This window comes from Heteronotia binoei, chromosome 2 (genome assembly GCF_032191835.1).
Source record: "Heteronotia binoei isolate CCM8104 ecotype False Entrance Well chromosome 2, APGP_CSIRO_Hbin_v1, whole genome shotgun sequence".
NCBI lineage: Eukaryota > Metazoa > Chordata > Lepidosauria > Squamata > Gekkonidae > Heteronotia > Heteronotia binoei.
The window spans coordinates 83,378,150-83,401,276 of record NC_083224.1 but is presented as its reverse complement, the minus strand read 5'-3'; the positions used below and the strand labels follow the sequence as shown (position 1 = coordinate 83,401,276).

The 23,127-nt window shown below is 41.8% G+C and overlaps 1 protein-coding gene across 13 annotated transcripts in view; it reads left to right on the top strand.

Moving 5' to 3' along the window:
* ANKS1A (ankyrin repeat and sterile alpha motif domain containing 1A) overlaps positions 1 to 23,127 on the top strand; it is a 247,923-nt gene that overhangs the window by 150,513 nt on the left and 74,283 nt on the right. For 12 of the 13 annotated variants that reach the window (XM_060231472.1, XM_060231471.1, XM_060231464.1 and 9 more), the window contains one exon: positions 596 to 702. In XM_060231472.1, coding sequence (XP_060087455.1) covers positions 596 to 702 — 107 coding nt within the window. Of the gene's footprint in view, positions 1 to 109; positions 703 to 23,127 lie in introns of those variants that run through there. The other variant, XM_060231470.1, reaches the window with a different exon arrangement.

Below are 23,127 nucleotides of genomic sequence, written 5' to 3'. Positions count from 1 at the left end.
TGTCTCTCTCAGCTGCATGAAGATGTATTTTCTCTCTAACTGCTTTGCACCTCCAGTGCTAACTGCCTTCCTTACTGGCCTTTTGCACAAGGTAATGCATCTGACGTTGCATGGATGCAAGCATCTGCTGGGCTGTATGTATTTGTGAGCTGGCCCTCTTGTCTCTTATGCCTGTAGCTCTGCCTTGGAATGATGCCTTGGAAAGTTTGCACCCCCCTCAGATGAAACAAGGAGCTGATCAGGATTTTTCTGAGGTTTGGGCTGCTTATGCCTGGCAAGAAACACACTTATGCTGAGAAATCAGTGCATGGTGGTACCTTGGCCCCAGGAATTGTTTTTAACAATTTGGAGTCAGAGTTTAACTGGGATACCGATTAACACTCTAGTTTTGTGAACATGACAGAAGCTTATTGTCCATGATTTGTGTGCTGAAGAGGAGCTGTTTGTCAATTAATAGTTATTCTTTGGCCGTGATTTGGCTTCTTTATAGTAATGACTATGATGTGGCAATGCCACTTCTCTTCCTCAGAGTGCCGCTGCTACCGCCTTAATGGGTTTTCCTTTTTCAAGCGTCTGCCGATTCCTCTCTCGTCAGGTTCACGGATGCTGGAGCAGAGCGTTGGGGAGTGGCTGGAGTCCATTGGCTTGCAGCAGTATGAGAGTAAACTGCTTCTCAATGGCTTCGATGATGTCCAATTCCTGGTAAGTAATCAAGCTGGCATCCATCAAACAGCTTTTGGGGGAGTTTGTAAATTTAGTCTTTTTTAAAAAACTCAGACTTATAAAATATATAGAACACAATCTATACTCCTGAGGATAAATCTTCACACTATTTGGTTCTCTGTTCAAGCAGTTTTCTAATCCAACTAAGGAAGTGAAAGGCAAGGCTGAATTCTTCTGATGATCTGGATGAGTTCAATTGCTGCCCATAAATTTACTTTTTAAAGTTCCCTTTTTGCTGTGAATTCATTGAAGTCCCAGGCTAATGCAAAAGATGCCTTGAAAGCTGTTATTGAGAACAGAATTAGAGGTATTTTGATGTGGATTAGAATGACCTGGAAAGTTGTATTATTACATATTGCATGAATATGACAGAAAAACCCTTGTTACCTCTGTTCACTGTAAAACATTTGACCATTTTCAGCTACCTAAAAGTCAGTGATGACAGTATTGGAATGATTCTATTTTAGAAGTGTTTCATTGTTGGGAAAATACTTTTAGTATAAGTATTTGATATTTTAATTGCAGTTCTTCAAATGATTTAAGCTGGATTCTATGAACTATACTAACAGAAGAAAATGCCAGTGGTTTATTATCGTTGTATTTCGTATTCTGCACCAAACAGTACAATTTATGTTCTCTGGTTTAAGGTTCTTTCATCATTGCTGCTTAATATCTAGAAACAGGACAGGTCAAAACAGAACAATAGGCTCTCATTATCTGGTTAAAACACTATACAGGAATCATTTCCTGGCTTTGGCATTCATGTCACTTCGCCTCTTAAAGCTCAGCATGTGCAATCAGTACAGTTGAACACCATTTGTCTCTGTCAACAGTTAGCTAAATTATGCCCAGCAGTTCTGTAGTACTAGGAAGGAATAGAGGAAGATCTAGAGATAGTTGCTTTTAAACTTCCTTGAAGAAGTGGGTCTATAAAAACGTCAAGGCTTCATCATCCTTGGTTGATGGATCATTGCCATCTGTTCCATCGCACTGGAGAAGGAAAGCTGGCATTTTCAAATTCTGAACTGCCCTGTGCTTTTAGTCACTGATCTTCCTACTGGCAAATGGAAATACTTTGGCTTTCTTAGAGAAGTGGTTCCCACATTTTCGGTATGTGACCCACAAGTCCAAATTTACTTAGTATGGTGACTAGGCATGGGTACAAACTGGGGAAATGGTGGTTCATGTTGGTTCATGGTTCATTTGATTGCCTGAATCGGTGGTTCGTGTTAGTTCACAGTTTGTTTGATTTCCTGAACCAGTTTATGATTAGTTTGGTTCAGGAGGTTTAGAACGGCCCTCTCGTGAGTTAGAGATGTCAAACTCACCAGAAGTCTTCAGCAGGCTCTTCTCCACCTGCCCTCCCAAGTTTGATGAAGTTTGGATTTAGAATGTCCGAGTTATAGCCCCTCAAATCAGATGCCCTCAGGAGAACTCAGCTTCAGCTCTCACTACAACTAACTCTTCTCTCTTTGTGCTGCAAAGTGAAAGCAGGGTGTCTGCTCCCACAGAACAGAATGGGAGCTCTGTGATTGGCTCCCAGAGCTGCCAATCAAGCTATGGACAACTGCTATGGGTGTTTTGGGCGCTCCCAGAAATCCATCCCCAGCATTGCCTAGGAATTGATAGAATCAGCACCAGGCTGTCTGGAAAAATGAACTGCAAATACAAAGCAAATGAACCATCAAGGGAAAAAGGTGGTTCATTTTCTGGTTCAGGCCTGGCGTGAACAAATGAAACAGTTTGAAATGAACCACAAACCGACCCAGTTTGTGCTTGAACCACAGTTCATTTTTTGGTTCATGCCATCCCTAATGGTGACCCATCCAGGGATGGCCCAAGGGTGGTTTTCTTTTCTTTTTTGGTGCCCTAGATTAACTATTACCTTGGCACACATCTAGTTTAGCATTCATTTTCTGCAGTGGCTAACAAGATGTTTTTCAGAAACCAACCAACATAGCACAACAGGTGCAGCTGCTCCCACTATGAACCCCAAGCATGTGGCATCCCAACATACACAGCCTTTGCACATGGAGGTTACATTCCAGCCTTTGACCACCCTCTTTGTTATTTCCTCTAAGAGCCCTGTGGCGCAGAGTGGTAAAGCTGCAGTACTGCAGTACTAAGCCTCTGCTCATGACCTGAGTTCGATTCTGGCAGAAGCTGGGTTCAGGTAGCTGGCTCAAGGTTGACTCAGCCTTCCATCCTTCCGAGGTCAGTAAAATGAGCACCCAGCTTGCTGTGGGGGAAGTGTAGATGACTGGGGAAGGCAATGGCAAACCACCCCATAAAAAGTCTGCTGTGAAAACGTAAAAGCAACATCACCCCAGAGTCAGAAACAACTGGTGCTTGCATAGGGGACTACCTTTACCTTTGTTTTTTTGTTATTTCCTCTAGTCTCCCCTAGATTCTAAAGAACTTGCTCTAGTAACCACTAGGATGTGTTTTACTTGATCAACATGTATATGGAATGAAGAAAAAATACCAACTAATGTGTGGCAAGGAATATACCACTTACAGGATCAGATATTGGTTTCCAAAATACAGAAGAGAGCAATGGAAAGGGCAGGGGCAACCATTAAGGAGAGCAGGTCCGCAACCCACTTTCAGAGGTTTCACAAACCCTTTCAGTTCCCATCCCACAGGTTGGGAAACACTGGCTTATAGAATGAGAAAAAGACACTCTGCGTAATCTAGAGAAGGATGTGCACTACATTTCTGAGTGCTACATGCAGTTTCAAGTAAAACATGTCTACAACTTTATTTTAGATACACTAAATCAGTGAAATTATTCTTAAATGAAGGCAAATTCTACTGCTAAAGCAAATTGGGCTTTAATCTTTTTATAGGAGAACACTGACCACTTAAGAGAACAATTCTTAATGGATCAATTTAAAAAGCTGCTGGGTTTTCCAGTTAATTTTGTTTGATGTTTATGGGCAAGTAGCTCAATATCTTTAGATGATACTTTGAAGTATTATATTTATGCTTGGATTAATTCTTTAGAAATTTATATTGTCTATATTAAACAAAATGAAGTTTGACTGTTCTGTGTGCATGAATAATTAACTGATATAAAATAATGTGCCATGTTGCCACCTAATTTATCACTAAGCCCTCTCAGGTGCAATAGTTCTGAAATTCCTCTGCTAATATACCCAGACCCATCAATGATCTAGTTAGGACAGTATTATCTGCAAACTGGTAGCTAGAACAGGGGCTCAGTATCTCTGCTGCTTTGGGGGATTTAAATTCAGTGAGATCAAGCAAGGCTGTCTTTGCATTATATTGTCTCCTCATCAAACAACATCTTTTGGGGGACTTATCTACTTGTGATGGTTATCCCTTCTGAATTTCTGGGGAAACCGAATATACTTTTATTTAAAATATGTTTTGAAGAGCAGAATAATAAAATCTAGTGAATGAGCACGTTTGTTTCTGATGCATTTTTCCAGTGAGGAGTAATTACTCTGCCAAACCCAGAAATGTCTGAATGTTTAAAAACATATTTTTAAAGTACATCTTGGTATTTTAGTGTCCTGACTTACCTCATTGAAAAATAATTTTCACCATCTTTTTTGACAGCATGTCTAAAAGCATGTTTTGTTGTATGCATGTGCTAATGAATTCTGGTGGGCATAAATGCAAATAAAACATTTTAATAAAACAACCAAAGTGGTACCCACAGTTAAGCCAATGGTGTACTTAATTTTACCAGTGTACTACTTTTAACTTTGTTACAGATGAAAGTAATGTATTATAGTGCTATGTCAGAGTGCCATGATAGTGCCCTGAGAGCTGAGAGAAGCTGGTTTCCCAATTGCATCAAGAGACAGTTGTTCTAAAAAACCTTTTATTTAACCAATCCCAAACTCAAATTCATTCAAACCAGGGGTGGAATTCTAGCAGGAGCTGCTTTGCATATTAGACCACACACCCCTGTTTTTTGGCTCTTTTTTGTAAGCTCTTGGAGGATTGGCTAAATCAGCGGTGTGTGGCCTAATATGCAAAGGTGCTCCTGCTAGAATTCCACCCCGATTAAAACATAAGAATCATGTATCATTAATCAAAATTCAATACTTAAACATTGTGCAGAGCAATTTTATAAAGGATATCCTTGGCCCAGAGAAAATGGGTTGTTGGCAAGAACAACCCAGAAAAAAAATACATTTACATATTAAGTACCATTTTCCATCCATAGGATCCAGTGTATCTGCCAATCAACTCTGTGACAAGCATCTGACATATAGTGATGTACACAACAGAGCTCAACCCTTTCTCTCTGTTTCTCCAGGTTAAGACAGCCAAGGAAACCCAGGAAAAGCTAGGGTGACTCAGAGAATCCAGGAAGCTAGGTTCTGATATTTATAATTTGATAATATATAAACATTCCAAAATGCATAGGTCATGTGAGGCTAAAAGAAGGTCGCATCACCTGAGGTGTCCTAAAGCCTCCTGGGAAACAGAACCAAAGTTCCAACTATAGAGCCTAATTAATATAAAAATTGTTTAAAATATGCAGACAGCTGAGACTCGATCCAGCCCTAATTCTGCAGCAGTTCCAAAGTAGCTTCCTTCTGTATTTGCCTTTTTAGTGCTATTCGACTCCAAAATAGCTGTTCCACTGGAGACCAGACCAACATGGCTACCCTCTGAAGCATAGTTTCAGAGGGTAGCCATGTTGGTCTGGTCTGCAGTAGAACAGCTAGTTTGGAGTTCAATAGCACTTTACAGAGACCAACAAGATTTACAGGGTATGAGCATTATTGGTTTCTAAGGTGCTCTACTGGACTTCAATCTAGCTATTAAAAGATATCTCTGAAAGAGACAGTTACATATCTGATTTTTCAAAGAAAGGCATATTCTTGTAGTTAGAAAAAGTAATTGTGTATATAATACTAAGAATGAAACTACAGGTGTACATTCTATTCCTGATAAATTTGGCTTATGGCAGAAGGTGAACTAGAGTTCTCCTCCTTCTTGTCAACTATAATTTTGCAAGCCTTTGGTTCAAAATAGGAATAATTTTGCCTCATACATGGTCAAATACCTCCAGCATGAAGATAGTTTTTGCCTGAGAAGCAAGCTAAATGTGCAAATGTGTTTTTTTTAAAATATAGTTAAGCTGCAACTTTTATGTCTTTCTGATGAATATTAAGAATGGTCGCTATGGGAATTCCTCCTTTTTTAAAAAAAAGATGATCAGTTGCATTATTGCATAAAAAATGCAAACAAGGGCAATGCACGTTTGCCAAGTTTCAAGAAGTTCCTTGAGCAGAGCAGAATGTTGTTGTAAACACAAGTTATGAAGTTAGAAGATGCATCAGACAGCTTACATCCCCCTGCCTTGGTCCTTCATTAGGAAAAGTGCTGCCATAAAATACTTTCTTTTTAGAAAAATAAATATGTATTGAGTAACAATCCAGTGTCAAGCAACACAATAAAGCAACTTGGTTCTCTGGGTGGATAGGTTTGGTGTAGTGGTTCTCTGGGTGGAGAGCTGGTTTGGTGTAGTGGTTAAGTGTGCGGACTCTTATCTGGGAGAACCGGGTTTGATTCCCCACTCCTCCACTTGCACCTGCTAGCATGGCCTTGGGTCAGCCATAGCTCTGGCAGAGGTTGTCCTTGAAAGGGCAGCTGCTGTGAGGGCCCTCTCCAGCCCCACCCACCTCACAGGGTGGGTGTTGTGGGAGAGGAAGGTAAAGGAGATTGTGAGCCGCTCTGAGACTCTTCGGAGTAGAGGGTGGGATATAAATCCAATATCATCATCTTCTAGGTTGGGGGACCAGACTGGTTAACTTACAATACATAGGAAAGTTTATTCACAGGGAAATACCAAAGCCTCTGTGGCATGGTGGGTAGCACATTGGTTTAGTAACTAGAAGGTCCTGGGTTCAAGCCTCAAAGCAGCTATTTTTTTTTCTTTTTATATGGGCAGTTTTTCAAAAGCTTCAATTTTTGGTGCCTTGTTTACATGAATGGCCAGAGGAGCCCCATGGCACAGAGTGTTAAAGCTGCAGTACTGCAGTCCTAAGCTCTGCTCATGACCTGAGTTCGATCCCCAGTGGAAGCTGGGTTTTCAGGTAACCGGCTCGAGGCTGACTCAGCCTTCCATCCTTCCGAGGTCAGTAAAATGAGTACCTGCTCCTTTTTTATTCAATCTGTTTCTCAATTATTTGACTCCTGTACTAACAGAAGTAGACTGCCACCCCCCAAAATTGGGCTCTACGCGCGTACCCACCTTGCTATACACAGATGACACAGTACTCCTTTCTCATACGAGGGTTGGGCCTAGATGACTGTTGAATAGATGTCTCAGTTTTTTTCAAGAAAACAAACTGCATCTGAATTATGAAAAATCTAAGATTCTGGTTTTTGCTAAGTCTTGTAGAATCCACAAAAGGCTATTTGATGGGAAAGAAATAGAACAGGTCAGGAATTTTAAATACCTAGGTCTTCATTTTAGTTACATTATGTCCTGGTCATGTCACCGTAAATCTGCAGTTAACTTAGCAGCCATTACTGCATCAGCCATTTCCCGTTTTTTTTTTAATAGAGGCAATCAGTTTGTTCCAGCATCTTTAAAAATCTATAAGGCCAAAGTAATCCCGCAGTTTTTATATGGTATTCCAACTTGGATTAGTGCCGTTGGGTCTGATATCGAAAGAGTTCAGTCCAAACTTGCTAGGAAAATTATGAACCAACCATGCTGTGTCTCATATGCCACTCTTTGTCTAGAAACAGGCCTCAATATGTTAGAAACTAGAGCATGGCTTATATCAATCAAATACTGGCTACGTGTGCACTATTCTGCCAACTGTGGGAGTTATTTATATCAAATGCTGTCTGAATCCTCCTCGTCCAAATGGATTTCCTGCGTAGAGAGGAAAATAATCACCTTAGGTTTGTCTGTGGATTCTCTTTACATGCTTCCTCTTACAAATGCATACTGTGTAATTAAACGCAGAATTTTAGATAATGAATTACAAAAACTAATGAGTGCTGCAAACAAATCTTGCTCCCCTCTGAATTTTGGACTTTTCCCAACTATTGGTCATCTGCCTTCTTATTTATCAACTCTCCATGTTCCAAAATTGTGTAGAGCATTTACCCTTGCTAGATGCAATACAATCCCATCAGCAGTTACCTATGGTAGATATTTAAAAAATCCCACTTTCATTAAGACTATGTATATGTAATTTAAAACAACATGACTCATTGTCTCATATTCTTCTTTATTGTCCCCTGCATGATCCTATACGCCTTAGGTTTCTAGATCCTGTTCAATATGACAGGCTGCTCAGACATTGTAAAGGTTTGCTGTCTTCTGAATGATTTGTCATCTGAAATAACTGAAAGAGTTGCTTTATTCTTGAGTCTGGTAATCAAGGATCAATTGTCCAATGTATAGCTGCATATGACTGTTTTATTATTTCTGTAGCTGTTTATTTGTTTGTTTATAATCTGATATATGCCAATAAAGGTTTTTGATTGATTGATTGAGTACCCAGCTTGCTGGGGGGAAAACGTAGATGACTGGGGAAGGCAATGGCAAACTACCCTGTAAAAAGTCTGTCGTGAAAATGTTGTGAAAGCAACGTCACCCCAGAGTCTGAAACGACTGGTGCTTGCACAGGGGACCTTTCCTTTCCTGACATGAATGACCTTTCCTGTGTCAACAAGGCACCATGATTGAAGTTGCTTTTTCTCTACCCTCTGCCACCCTTTGGCTCTTTAAATATCTAGTTGCTTAATACCTTTTTATAACTGTTTATTTATTTAAAAGTATTTATAATTATATGAAAGTATTTAAATAATAATTATAATACATAAGATACTTACTTTTACTTTTTTTAGTTAGCATAATAGGTGGAAGTTCTTACGTGGCACATCAGTAAAAGTTGTGAGTTATACTTCCCCGAGTAGGTCATTACAGTGAGAAAAATTATACATTTGGAGATTTTTAAAAAAAATCAACTTGATGAAAAGGGCACAGTTTTGACAAGTATGTGCAGGGCACCATTAATGTTTGAAGAAATGAGAAGTATAAAGTCTGATATGGCAGGGGTGGCCAAAGGTAGCTCTCCAGATGTTTTTTGCCTACAACTCCCATCAGCCCCAGCCAGCATGGCCAATGGCTGGGGCTGATGGGAGTTGCAGGCAAAAAACATCTGGAGAGCTACCGTTGGCCACCCCTGGTATAGAGCCCATTGGAAGACCTATGAAGCAGGAATTATGGTGACAAAGAAACACTAGAACTCTGCTACTATAGCATTAGCTAGTTCACAACTTTCCTTATTGTTCAGTGTAGCTCAGCAACTGCCAGTGCTGAAATCTGAGGCTTTATTGTCTCAGTAAGAGACAATTAGCTGTGATACTTTTGCCAAGTTTTTCACTTATAAAATATCTATAGTATGCCTTGATCTCATGTCAGGTGTCACATCAGCAGAAAGGCCTAATACACCTCCTGATCTGTCTATGGATCATTTCAGCCCAATTTCTATGATGATTGTTGACAAGATCCTGTCACTTGTAAACCGGATCCTTGCCCATCCTGGCTGCTAAACATCAACAAACCCTTAGTATCTATTGTAAATCAATCACTAACTCAGGGCTCCTTTGTTGGCCACTCAAAAGACACAGTTATTTGTAAACCTTGAAAAGACAAAGGTTATGCTGGTCTTGAAGGACATTCTGCTCCCCACTTTTGATGAAGTTCAACTGACCTTTGCTTATCCGGTTAACAGCCCTTGGGCTATAGTGAACCCAGTGTTACTGCTGGAAAAGCAAGTTAATGCATCCCGAAAAAAGGCTTTCTCCCAACTCAGTCGAGCTTGAATGATGGCCCTTTACTTTGATGTAGCTGGTCTGGACACCTGAAGCCATGCCACAGTAATATCAAGACTAGAATATTGTAATGCACTGGTGTCCTCCCAAAAAATCAACTTAGAAGTTTCAGTTCATACAGAACGTTGTAGCTCGGCTATTGTTGAGAGCTAGACAGAGCATGCATATTATGCAAATTCTACAGTCATTCCACTGGCTGCCCTTCAGTTACTAGGCTCAATTTAAGGTATTGGCCATCACATACAAAGCCATTCATGGTCTTGGACCCTCATATCTGTGAAACCATGTCTCTCTCTATGCACTGCCATGACAGCTTTGCTCCTCTGAGCAAGGTCTTCTGTAGGTGCCAATCTGCAAATGGGCAAAATTAACAACTGCCCATACATGTGCTTTCTGCATTGTGGCCCCCACATTATGGAACGGCCTGCCTGAGGAGGTCAGGGAAGCTCCCACTCTCTTGACTTTCTGCAAGCTATACAAAACTGAATTATTCAAGAGATTGCTTCTATGCAGACATCCAAGTAACTTGGATAAATTATTACTGGATACTTGGATAAATTATTAGGGGCTGTGGTCCATACCTGGCATGCCTGTACTTTTATTGTTGTATGTCGCATAGAGAGCAACACCAGCTAGGACGAGGCAACAATAAAAATTTCTTCAAATATATTCCAACAATAAAAATTTCTTCAAATATATTAGAAGTAGGAAACCAGCCAGGGAGGCAGTGGGGCCCTTGGATGACCATGGGGTAAAAGGATTACTGAAGGAGGATAGGGAAATGGCTGAGAAGCTAAATGCATTTTTTTGCCTCTGTCTTCACTGTGGAAGATGAGAACTTTTTGCCCACCCCAGAACCACTAATTTTGGAAGGGGTGTTGAAAGACCTGAGTCAGATTGAGGTGACAAAAGAGGAGGTCCTACAACTGATAGACGAATTAAAAACTAATAAGTCACCGGGTCCGGATGGCATACATCCAAGTTGAACTTGTGGATCTTCTAACAAAAATCTGTAATCTTTCATTGAAATCTGCCTCCGTTCCTGAGGACTGGAAGGTAGCAAATGTCACCCCCATCTTTAAAAAGGGTTCCAAAGGAGACCCGGGAAATTACAGGCCAGTCAGTCTGACTTCAATACCGGGAAAGTTGGTAGAAAGCATTATCAAGGACAGAATGAGTAGGCACATTGATGAATACGGGTTATTGAGGAAGACTAGAAAGTGAGCATGGGTTCTGTAAGGGAAGATCTTGCCTCACTAACCTCTTACATTTCTTTGAGGGGGTGAACAAACATGTGGACAAAGGAGACCCGATAGATGTTGTTTACCTTGACTTCCAGAAAGCTTTTGATAAAGTTCCTCATCAAAGGCTCCTTAGAAAGCTTGAGAGTCATGGAGTAAAAGGACAGGTCCTCTTGTGGATCAAAAACTGGCTGAGTAATAGGAAGCAGAGAATGAGTATAACTGGGCAGTCTTCGCAGTGGAGGACAGTAAGTAGTGGGGTACCGCAGGGCTCGGTACTGTGTCCCATGCTCTTTAACTTGTTCATAAATGATTTAGAGTTGGGAGTGAGCAGTGAAGTGGCCAAGTTTGTGGATGACACTAAATTGTTCAGGGTGGTGAGAACCAGAGAGGATTGTGAGGAACTCCAAAGGGATCTGTTGAGGCTGGGTGAGTGGGCGTCAACGTGGCAGATGTGGTTCAATGTGGCCAAGTGCAAAGTGATGCACATTGGGGCCAAGAATCCCAGCTACAAATACAAGTTGATGGGGTGTGAACTGGCAGAGACTGACCACGAGAGAGATCTTGGGGTCGTAGTAGATAACTCACTGAAAATGTCAAGACAGTGTGCGTTTGCAATAAAAAAGGCCAACGCCATGCTGGGAATTATTAGGAAGGGAATTGAAAACAAATCAGCCAGTATCATAATGCCCCTGTATAAATCGATGGTGCGGTCTCATTTGGAGTACTGTGTGCAGTTCTGGTCGCCGCACCTCAAAAAGGATATTATAGCATTGGAGAAAGCCCAGAAAAGGGCAACTAGAATGATTAAAGGGCTGGAACACTTTCCCTATGAAGAACGGTTGAAACGCTTGGGGCTCTTTAGCTTGGAGAAACGTCGACTGCGGGGTGACATGACAGAGGTTTACAAGATAGTGCATGGGATAGAGAAAGTAGAGAAAGAAGTACTTTTCTCCCTTTCTCACAATACAAGAACTCGTGGGCATTTGATGAAATTGCTGAGCAGACAGGTTAAAACGGATAAAAGGAAGTACTTCTTCACCCAAAGGGTGATTAACATGTGGAATTCACTGCCACAGGAGGTGGTGGCGGCCACAAGCATAGCCACCTTCAAGAGGGGTTTAGATAAAAATATGGAGCAGAGGTCCATCAGTGGCTATTAGCCACAGTGTGTATATATGTGTGTGTGTGTATATATATATATAATTTTTTTTGGCCACTGTGTGACACAGAGTGTTGGACTGGATGGGCCATTGGCCTGATCTAACATGGCTTGTCTTATGTTCTTATGTTCTTAACTCATCAAATCAAGTTACTGATCATGATCACAAAAATTGGTATTTTGGGAGTTCAGGTATATCAAACCCAAAAAATATACTGATATCCCTGAATCTCAATATTGGTATTGTATTTGGGATCCAGGAAATAATTGGTATTGCCAAAAATATTTGGCTGGAAGGGCTGAAGTGGTTTCCTCTCATTCAAGCTGATCAGTATGGCAGTCTGCCTGTCAGTTGATTGGTTTTGGGTGGAAGCCTTGCCTTCCATCCCCAAGTGGCCTCCACATGGCAGGTAGTTCAGGGAGGGAAGGCAGTGATCAGTTTCAGTCCCCTCTGCTTGGAAGCTGAAACTGACCCGCTCTCCTTTTCTCAAGTCAGCTTACTGCAGTGGGGGATCTGGGGAAGGGAAGACGGATTGGGGAGGCATCTTTAAATGCCTCTCTTGCCCTTTCCCAGCCAATCTGCTGTAGTGGACTGGCTTGGGAAGGGAAGACAGATCTTTAAATGCCTCCTTTTCCCCAATTGACTCACTGTGGTGGATTGGCTTGGGGAGGGAAGAAAGATCAGGGAGGCATCTTTAAATGCCTTCCCTTGCCACTGTGATGGCTGGGGAGGGAAGGAAATGGTCAGTTTCAGTCCCCTCCGCTCTGAAGCAGAGGGGACTGAAACTGACCCGCTATCCCTTCCTTTCCTGAGTCAGCCCACCATAGCAGCGTGGCTGGGGAAGGGAAAACAGATTGGGAAGGTATGTTTAAATGCCCTGAGAACTATTAAGCTCCTCTGTTTCGCTCCCCCACTCTGAAGTGAGAGGAACATGATGTGGAGAGGTTAGAATCATAGAGTTGGAAGGGACCTCCAGGGTCATCTAGTCCAACCCCCTGCACACTGCAGGAAACTCACAAATACCTCCCCCTAAATTCACAGGATCTTCATTGCTGTCAGATGGCCATCTAGCCTCTGTTTAAAAACCTCCAAGTCAGGAGAGCCCACCACCTCCCGAAGAAGCCTGTTTCACTGAGGAATCACTCTAACGGTTAGGAAGTTCTTCCTAATGTTGAGCCAGAAACTCTCTTGATTTAATTTCAACCCATTGGTTCTGGTCCTACCTTCTGGGGCCACAGAAAACAATTTCACACCATCCTCTATATGACAGCCCTTCAAATACTTGAAGGTGATCATATCACCTCTGAGCCGCTTCCTCTCCAGGCTAAACATGCCCAGCTCCTTCAACCTTTTTTCATAGGACTTGGTCTCCAGACCCCTCACCATCTTCGTTGCCCTTCTCTGGACCTGTTCCAGCTTGTCTATATCCTTCTTAAAATGTGGTGCCCAAAGCTGAACACAATACTCCAGGTGAGTTTTTACCAGAGCAGGGTAAAGTGATACCATCACTTCACGTGATCTGGACACTATACTTCTGTTGATACAGCCCAAAATTGCATTTGCCTTTTTAGCCACCACATCACACTGCTGACTCATGTTAAGTGTATGGTCCACTAAGACCCCTAGATCCTTTTTGCACATACTACTGCTAAGACAAGTCTCCCCCATCCTAAAACCATGCATTGGATTTTTCCTACCTAAATGCAGAACTTTACATTTATCCCTGTTAAAATTAATTTTATTGGGTTTTGCCTGGTTTTCCAGCCTGTCAAGATCATCCTGTATTCTGTTTCTGTCTTCCACTGTATTTGCAACCCCTCCCAATTTAGTATCATCGGCAGATTTAAGGTTGAATAGCTCCCAGTGGGTCTGCCTGTCAGCTGTTGTTTAAATGATAAGACATTTCAGCACTCCCTTTTGTTGACTCCCCCCCTCCCGCTTCAAAGCAGGTGGAAGTGAAACGGAGTGCTGAAACAGCTGCTAGGTATGTAAACTTAACAGCTCATGGGTGGACCTGGCTGTCAGCCGTTAGGTTTAAATAACCAGCAGCTCGGTTTAATATAGATCAGGGGTGGCCAACGGTAGCTCTCCAGATGTTTTTTGCCTACAACTCCCATCAGCCTCAGCCATCAGCCATGCTGATGAGAGTTGAAGGCAAAAAACATCTAGAGAGCTACCATTGGCCACCCCTGATATAGATGAATGCACCCAAACAAAAGCCAAATAAAATCTACTTTCATTTAGGATCACCTTATCAGTAGCCAAGTCAGATAATCTGATTCATCTGAATAAATATCCAAATAATATTGATAAGGTATTTTTCAGGTATTTGTTAGGATTGGTTTATGCTGAATGCACACCCCTAGTATATAGAGAGCCAGTTTGGTGTAGCAGTTAAGTGCACGGACTCTTATTTAGGAGAACTGGGTTTGATTTCCCCACTCCTCCACTTGCAGCTGCTGGAATGGCCCTGGGTCAGCCATAGGTCTTTGAAAGGACAGCTTCTGTAAGAACTCTCTCAGCCCCACCTGCCTCACAGGGTGTCTGTTGTGGGGGAGGAAGGTAAAGAAGATTGTAAGCTACTCTGAGATTCAGGGTGAAGGGTGAGGTATAAATCCAATGTTGTCATCTTCCTCTTTTTTTTCTTCTTCTACTACTATGCTTAGCTTCCTGAAGTCAGGATGCTTACATCATTTGAAATGTCATGTTAATATCTGTGCTTTGCTTCAGTTTTAGCTTTAGATTTCTGATTGGTTCTAAAACCCTAATATTGTATTGTTTCTTGAATGCCTTATCTTGTTGCTTATATTGACTGATTCTATGTAATCCACCTTGAATCCAAGTGAAACATCTGCAAAGCCTTTTCAAAGTTTCTGGGGTTGGATTCTGTGATTCCTTTCTGCTGATTGTATGATTGTCTTCTGATGAGCCTTCCTTCAGGGGGGAATGTCTTCCTCCAATGAAGAATGATTTATTTTAATGGGGACTTCCTCTGATGAACAGATATCTTTCTTTTTCAAAGGAAGTATTTCTGTGTTGTAGGAAGACGTGTTGTAGGAGACATGTTCTGTGTTGTAGGAGCCCTTCAACCTTCTCTTGCCTCCCCCCAACTTGCTGCAGAAACTTCTTTATGGAGGATTTTGAGCAGATGTTCTGGGAATATGGACTCGGTCTGTCTGCAGTCCTGTTCCTTAGCCTTATAACCCAGCATCACCTAGGTTCCATGAGGAAATACATTAGTATGAGGTTATTAGTAGTTTGCTTAAAAATGACTGAACTAATTGTGACACTATATTTTTGTAGGCAAGGTTGAAGTATATTGTGTGAAAGCTGACATAGATTCTCAGATTTAGACATTATTCATTTTGCCATTAATAATCACAGAACTGCCTCTTTTCATCCTGAGACAAATATGAATGAATATGTTTTCCTACAGTTTCATACTGTGTAGCCAGAGAGGAAATCACTATTTCTTAAGTCTCTTTGAGTTTTGTTAAACCTGAAGCTGAATGCCTGGTGAAAAAACATCCTTGTTTGGACATCGCTGCTTCAGCTACTGTTTTGCCTTCTTAGGAAGTTACTAACTCATTATTTCTTATATTCTCAGTTCTCTGTGGGAAAGAGAATATTGTTTCATGGATACTAATGCCCTAACAGCTAGAGATGGATTAAGTTTCAGTAATGGACCAACAAGCACAATTAAGTGGAAGGCATACAAAGATTGAAAGCCAATTGGTAATGTGAGGAGGCAGGAGCATGGGTTCAAAACTTACACTGAAGTGCTTTGGGAAAATCCGTATTCACTCAGCCTCAGTGTCATGTCTGTTAATAAGAAAACCATTTCTCCCAAACTAGTTTAAAGGAGGCAGGGGGGAGTTAAAACTGCATAGCAGTTGTTATAATTGTGTGTGAGAATCATCTTCTGCTGGAAGGAACTCCTTCCTCCATCGCAGGAGGACTGTCATTTACAGAATCGTTTCTTTGGAACCAGCACTAATATAAGTACATGGTTCTGTAATTATAGATAACCTGTTACTGTATGCTTTGCTCTATGTAAAAGGTTAATCCCCAATATAAAAGGTAATGTTAAGAGCAATATGTTAACAATGACTATATACAAATAAGGTTACAGATTTGAAAGTCAATTACAAGGCAGAGACCATAAACTCTTGCAGAATTTCACATCCCACAAGACTGCCTTCCACTCCAAGCTTTCAGAGATAGATGAGCTAAACTTAATTTATGAAGTGCTCTGTGATTTGGAAAAATAACTATTCTTAGGCATGATGTTTGAATGAGGATGCATAGTTAAATGAAAAATAAAAGTAGACCAAAGGCCTGAGGAAAAATGAACTTAAATCACTTAGTATAACTGAAGCAGCTAGGACTGTACTTCTGGCCACAAAACTGTATACTTCTGTTGAAACTGCTGTTAACAAGAAATGAACTTGAGAAGTGAAGTGCATGTTCCTTGTCTTTAGTCCACCTAAAGTGATGGGATATTAGAAGGCTAATTAGTTCCCCTGTTTTACCGAGTTAAGTGTTCCGCAAACATTGTTATTTTGTAGAAGCCTTACATTGCATCCACTGGAATTAAAGCACAGGTGATTCTCTTGATGCTTGTAAGGGAATGAATGTTTCCTTGTTCTAAGTTAATAACTGGCTAACAGTACTGTGTGAAATGTTCACTGGTTTGCCCTTTCACTTTTCATCATGAGTCAGTAGTCCAAAGTTAAACCCTCCCACACCCATGACGGTGGGAGATGGTACATTCCAGTTTGGGGCAACTGTTTATATAGCAACGAACTCTTTCTCTTCCTTGAACAATTTGCTATACAAAAAGAATTGATTCACAATATTCAGTATGCTCCTAATTAAATTCTACTTAGTGATTCTTCTCTTAAAAAGATGGGAGGGGTAAATATTGTCTATTGAACACTCAGATGTCCACATAATAGATTTTTGAAATAATCTATAATAAGCCACCAGTACCAGTTAGCACTATACTAGAATAATAGACTTGGAAGGGATCTCCAGAGTCATCTAGTCCAACCCCCTGCATAATGCTGGAAATTCACAAATACCTTCCCCACACACATACATCCTCAGTGACCACCTGCTCCACATCCAGAAAATGGCAAAAAAAAAAAAAAAAAACCCTGGTAAAACTCACCTAGAGAAAAATTACTGGCTGATCCCAAAGTGGCAAACAGCATTCCCCTGGGCATATAAGAAAGGGCAACTGATGCAACTTTTTCTGCCCAACTTCTCATGATCTGCCTAAGTTCACGGAATCAGCATTGCTGATGGCTATCTAGCCTCTGCTTAAAAACCTCCAAAGAAGGACAGCCCACCACCTCCCAAGGAAGCCTGTTCCACTGAGGAACTGCTCTGTCAGGAAGTTCTTCCTAATGTTTAGCTGAAAACTCTTGATTTAATTTCAACCCACTGGTTCTGGTCCATCCTTCTGGGGCAACATAAAACAACTCTACACCATCCTCTATATGACAGCCCTTCAAGTACTTGAAGATTGTTATTATATCACTTCTCAGTCTTCTCCTTTCCAGGCTAAACATAACAAGCTCCTTCAACCTTTCCTCATAGGACTTGGTCCCTAGACCCCTCACCATCTTTGTTGCCCTCTTCTGGACACATTCCAGCCTACCTGTATCCTTCTTAAACTGTGGCATCCAAAACTGAACACAATACTCTTTGTGAGGTCTAACCAGAGCAGAGTGAAGCAATGCAATCACTTTGCGTGACCTGGACACTATATTTCTGTCGATATAAGAGAACATAAGAACATAAGAGAAGCCATGTTAGATCAGGCCAATGGCCCATCCAGTCCAACATTCTGTGTCACACAGCGGCCAAATATATATATACACACACACACACACACACACACACACACACACACACACACACTGTGGCTAATAGCCACTGATGGACCTCTGCACCATATTTTTATCTAACCCCTTCTTGAAGGTGGCTATGCTTGTGGACGCCACCACCTCCTGTGGCAGTGAATTCCACATGTTAATCACCCTTTGGGTGAAGAAGTACTTCCTTTTATCCGTTTTAACCTGTCTGCTCAGCAATTTCATTGAATGCCCACGAGTTCTTGTATTGTGAGAAAGGGAGAAAAGTACTTCTTTCTCTACTTTCTCCATCCCATGCATTATCTTGTAAACTTCTATCATGTCACCCCTCAGTCGACGTTTCTCCAAGCTAAAGAGCCCTAAGCGTTTCAACCTTTCTTCATAGGGAAGGTGTTCCAGCCCTTTAATCATTTTAGTTGCCCTTTTCTGAACTTTCTCCAATGCTATAATATCCTTTTTGAGGTGCGGCGACCAGAACTGCACACAGTACTCCAAATGAGACCGCACCATCGATTTATACAGAGGCATTATGATACTGGCTGATTTGTTTTCAATTCCCTTCCTAATAATTCCCAGCATGGCGTTGGCCTTTTTTATTGCAAACGCACACTGTCTTGACATTTTCAGTGAATTATCTACCATGACCCCAAGATCTCTCTCTTGGTCTGTCTCTGCCAGTTCACACCCCATCAACTTGTATTTGTAGCTGGGATTCTTGGCCCCAATGTGCATTACTTTGCACTTGGCCACACTGAACCGCATCTGCCACGTTGACGCCCACTCACCCAGCCTCAACAGATCCCTTTGGAGTGCCTCACAATCCTCTCTGGTTCTCACCACCCTGAACAATTTAGTGTCATCTGCAAATTTGGCCACTTCACTGCTCACTCCCAACTCTAAATCATTTATGAACAAGTTAAAGAGGATGGGACCCAGTACCGAGCCCTGCGGCACCCCACTGCTTACCGTCCTCCACTGCGAAGACTGCCCATTTATACTCACTCTCTGCTTCCTATTACTCAGCCAGTTTTTGATCAACAAGAGGACCTGTCCTTTTACTCCATGACTCTCAAGCTTTCTAAGGAGCCTTTGATGAGGAACTTTATCAAAAGCTTTCTGGAAGTCAAGGTAAACAACATCTATCGGGTCTCCTTTGTCCACATGTTTGTTCACCCCCTCAAAGAAATGTAACAGGTTAGTGAGGCAAGATCTTCCCTTGCAGAACCCATGCTGAGTCTTCCTCAATAACCCGTGTTCATCAATGTGCCTACTCATTCTGTCCTTGATAATGGTTTCTACCAACTTTCCCGGTATTGAAGTCAGACTGACTGGCCTGTAATTTCCCGGGTCTCCTTTGGAACCCTTTTTAAAGATGGGGGTGACATTTGCTACCTTCCAGTCCTCAGGAACGGAGGCAGATTTCAATGAAAGATTACAGATTTTTGTGAGAAGATCCACAAGTTCAACTTTGAATTCTTTCAGAACTCTCGGATGTATGCCATCCGGACCCGGTGACTTATTAGTTTTTAATTTGTCTATTAGTTGTATAGCCCCAAATTGAATTTGCATTTTTAGCTACTATGATCTGTCAACCAGTTACAAATCCACCTAACAGTAACAGGTTCCAAACCACATTTGCCAAAAATAGTATATAGAACCTGATCAAAAGCCTTACTGAAATTAAAATAAATTATTTCTATAAGGTTAGTCTGGCATGACTTGTTCTTGAGATAACCATTCTGGTTTTTAGGGATTACCACCATCATTTCAAATGCTCAAGGACTGTTTGATTATTTGTTCTAAAACTTTTCCAAGTATAGATGTCAAACTGACAGGTTTGTAGTTACCTGGATCCTCTTTTTCCCCCTTCTTGAAGATGGGAACAACATTTGCCCACCTCCTGTCTTCTGGCACCTCACCTGTTCTCCAAGAATTCTCAAAGATAATGGCCAGAGGCTCAGAAATTATGTCCACAAGTTCTTTTAGTACCCTTGGATGCAGTTTATCTGGCCCCAAGAACTTTGTTTCATTTAAAGAAATGAGGTGTTTATGTAGTATCCCTATGCTGACCTAGGCTGCAGCTTCCTTCCAGAGCCAGTGTGGTGTAGTGGTTAAGTGCGTGGGCTCTTATCTGGGAGAACCGGGTTTGATTCCCCACTCCTCCACTTGCAGCTGCTGGAATGGCCTTGGGTCAGCCATAGCTCTGGCAGAGGTTGTCCTTGAAAGGGCAGCTTTTTGTGAGAGCCCTCTCAGCCCCACCCACCTCACAGGGTGTCTGTTGTGTGGGGAAAAGATATAGGAGATTGTAAGCTGCTCTGAGTCTCTGATTCAGAGAGAAGGGCGGGGTATAAATCTGCAGTCTTCTTCATCATATATTCTGTTTTGTCATGTTGAGCACTGTTTCCCTCACAAGATAAGACAGAGGAAAAGTAGGAACTGAGCAGTTCTGACCTCTTTTCATTCCCTGTTACAATTTCCAGGGGGGTTTTTTAGTAGAAAAAGCCCAGCCGGAACTCATTTGCAAATTAGCGCTGACATAATCACCATTGTTTCACACAGGGCTTTTTTGTAGAAAAAGCCCAGCAGAAACTCATTTTAATATTAGGCCACACGCCGCTGACACCAACCCAGCTGGAATTGTGTTCCTGTGCTTTCCTGCTAAAACAAAGCCCTGCCAGTTTCACTTTCCTGTCCCCGCAATGGGCCTATCATGTCCTTGCTCTTTTTCTTACTTTGAACATAAGAAAAGAACCCTTTTTTGTTTTTTTAGAATCTCTCAAGAGCCTAAGATCATACTGAGTTTTAGCTTTCCTAAGTCTCTCTCTACAAGCACTGGTTATTTCTTTATATTCATCCTTGGTTATAAGCAGGTCTCGAATTCAGCAGGAGCTCACAGGAGCGCAGCTTCTGAACCTTTCTAACAGTTCCACCTCCTTTCCACCTTGTCCATTGAATAGTAGGTGCAGCTGCATAACAATCCCTGGATGAACTCCACCACCCTTTTTTTCTACAAAACGACCCCTGGTTATAAGGCCCTCCTTCCATTTCCTAAATGCATCTTTTTTATTTCTCAAGAGCTGTTTATGGAGCCACCTTGGCTTCTCACAGAAAGCCAGTTTGGTGTAGTGGTTAAGTGCGTGGACTCTTATCTGGGAGAACCGGGTTTGATTCCCCACTCCTCCACTTGCACCTGCTGGAATGGCTTTGGGTTAGTCATAGCTCTGGTAGGAGTTGTCCTTGAAAAGGCAGCTGCTGTGAGAGCTCTCTCAGACCACCCACCTCACAGGGTGTCTGTTGTGGGGGAAGGAGATAAAGGAGATTGTAAGCTTCTCTGAGACTCTGATTCAGAGAGAAAGGTGGGGTATAAATCTGCAGTCTTCATGTTCTTCTTCTTTAGGCTTCTCCCAGTTTCCCTTCTCATAGGAATTGTTTGTGATTGTGCCTTCAATATTGCACTTTTAAATTACTCCCACCCCTCTTGAGCTCCTCTCTTAAGTATTTCTGACCATGGGATTTTACTCAGCATACCTTTAAGGTTGTCAAAATTTGCTTTCCTGAAGTCCAACCTATATTCTGGCTATGTACAGATTTTCCCTTCCTCAAGATGGTAAATTCCAAAATCTTATGGTCATTACTACCCAGGGTGCCCAATAATTTCACCTTATCAACCAGTTCTTCACTGTTGTTGAGAATCAGTCCAAAATAGCAGATTCCTTTGTTTCCCTCTTTGTCAGTAAGATAAGTCAGGAATTTATTTGATGTTTCATTTTTAACAGAGTTGGACTTCCAGCAGATGTGCGGGAAATTGAAATCTCCCATGACCACTGTGTTCCATCTCTTTGAGAACTTTGTAATCTGTTCTAGGGGTGTCTCATCCAAATCCTCTGCCTGGCCTGGTTGTCTATAGCAGACCCCCACCATAATATCACTAATTTCTTACTCCTTTTATTTTTACCCAAATACTCTCAACTGAACTTCCACGCTCAGATTCATGTATTTACTCACAACTATATACCTCTTCTACATATAATGCTATTCTACCACCCTTCCTTATTTGTCTGTCCCTTTTAAATAAGTTGTACCCTCAATCTTAATATTCTAGTTGTAAGTGTTACCCCACCAAGTTTCAGTAAAGCATGTCAGGTCATATTTCCATTCCTATATTAGGCCTTCAGGTTCCTCCTGCTTGTTTCCCATACTCTGGGCATTAGTGCAGAAACATTGGAATCAATTTTTTATGCTCCCTGAGGTTTTTGTTTCTGTAGAGTTCTGAGAGCTAATATTACCTAGCTTATGTACCACTCCCTGTAAAATCTGAGGTTCTTATCTCCAGTTATTGGCATCGTATTATTCTTTGAATTTTTATCTCACTTCGTATTATTCTTTGAATTTTTATCTCACTTCCCCACACAATTTAGTTTAAAGCCCTCCTTATTAAGTTTGCAAGGGTCTTACCAAACACATTTTTTCTATCATTTTAAGAGTTTCATCTCAAAAGCATATAAGCCATTGTCCAAAAATCCAAATCTTTCTTGATGACAGCATCTACATAGCCAGTCATTTATTTGCAGTATTCTTCTTTCTCCAGTGGTCCCAGGAGTGGGCCAGTCCTCACTCTTGGGATCACAGCTCCTCCTCTTCTATTGCAGGGCTTAACAAACTTGACCCGAAGGGGAGGTGCTTGATCCTCAGAAGTCAGTTTGTTTAGCCCTGCCATCTAAGCAGGACGTGCTTTAGAGCCCCTTTGAGGCTCTTGACCCGAAAGTTTAGAAAGAAAGAAAGAAAGAAAGAAAGAAAGAAAGAAAGAAAGAAAGAAAGAAAGAAAGAAAGAAAGAAAGAGTACCTGGAGTCAGTGGCAAAAGAAATCTCCTGGTAGGGAGAAAAGACAAGCCGCTGTTTTTTCTTCGCTGGGTGAAAAGGGGGGGGGGAATCCCTCCCGCGCTAGATCAAAGCGCTGGAGTAGCCTCCCTGGTGAGGCACGCATACGCGCCTGTTTGTTCTGCCGGCCTCTTCCCGGTCCGACGAACGTGCCGAGGGTCGTGGATTCGTCTTCCCCATCAGCTCCCTGCAAAGGCACTCTGGCAACCCCAGGGGCCTGTGGAGCAGCAAGTTAAAGGGAAGACGCAAAGAGGAACTGGGCAAAAAGGAGAGGACTCGTGAACTTCACGCTGCCCTCCCAAAGCACCGAAGGTAGCGTGGTCGACGCGGTAGTTCCCAGGAAGGGAATAAGAAGCGGTGGTAAGCTTTCTGTGAAGGGGGGGGGACCCTTAG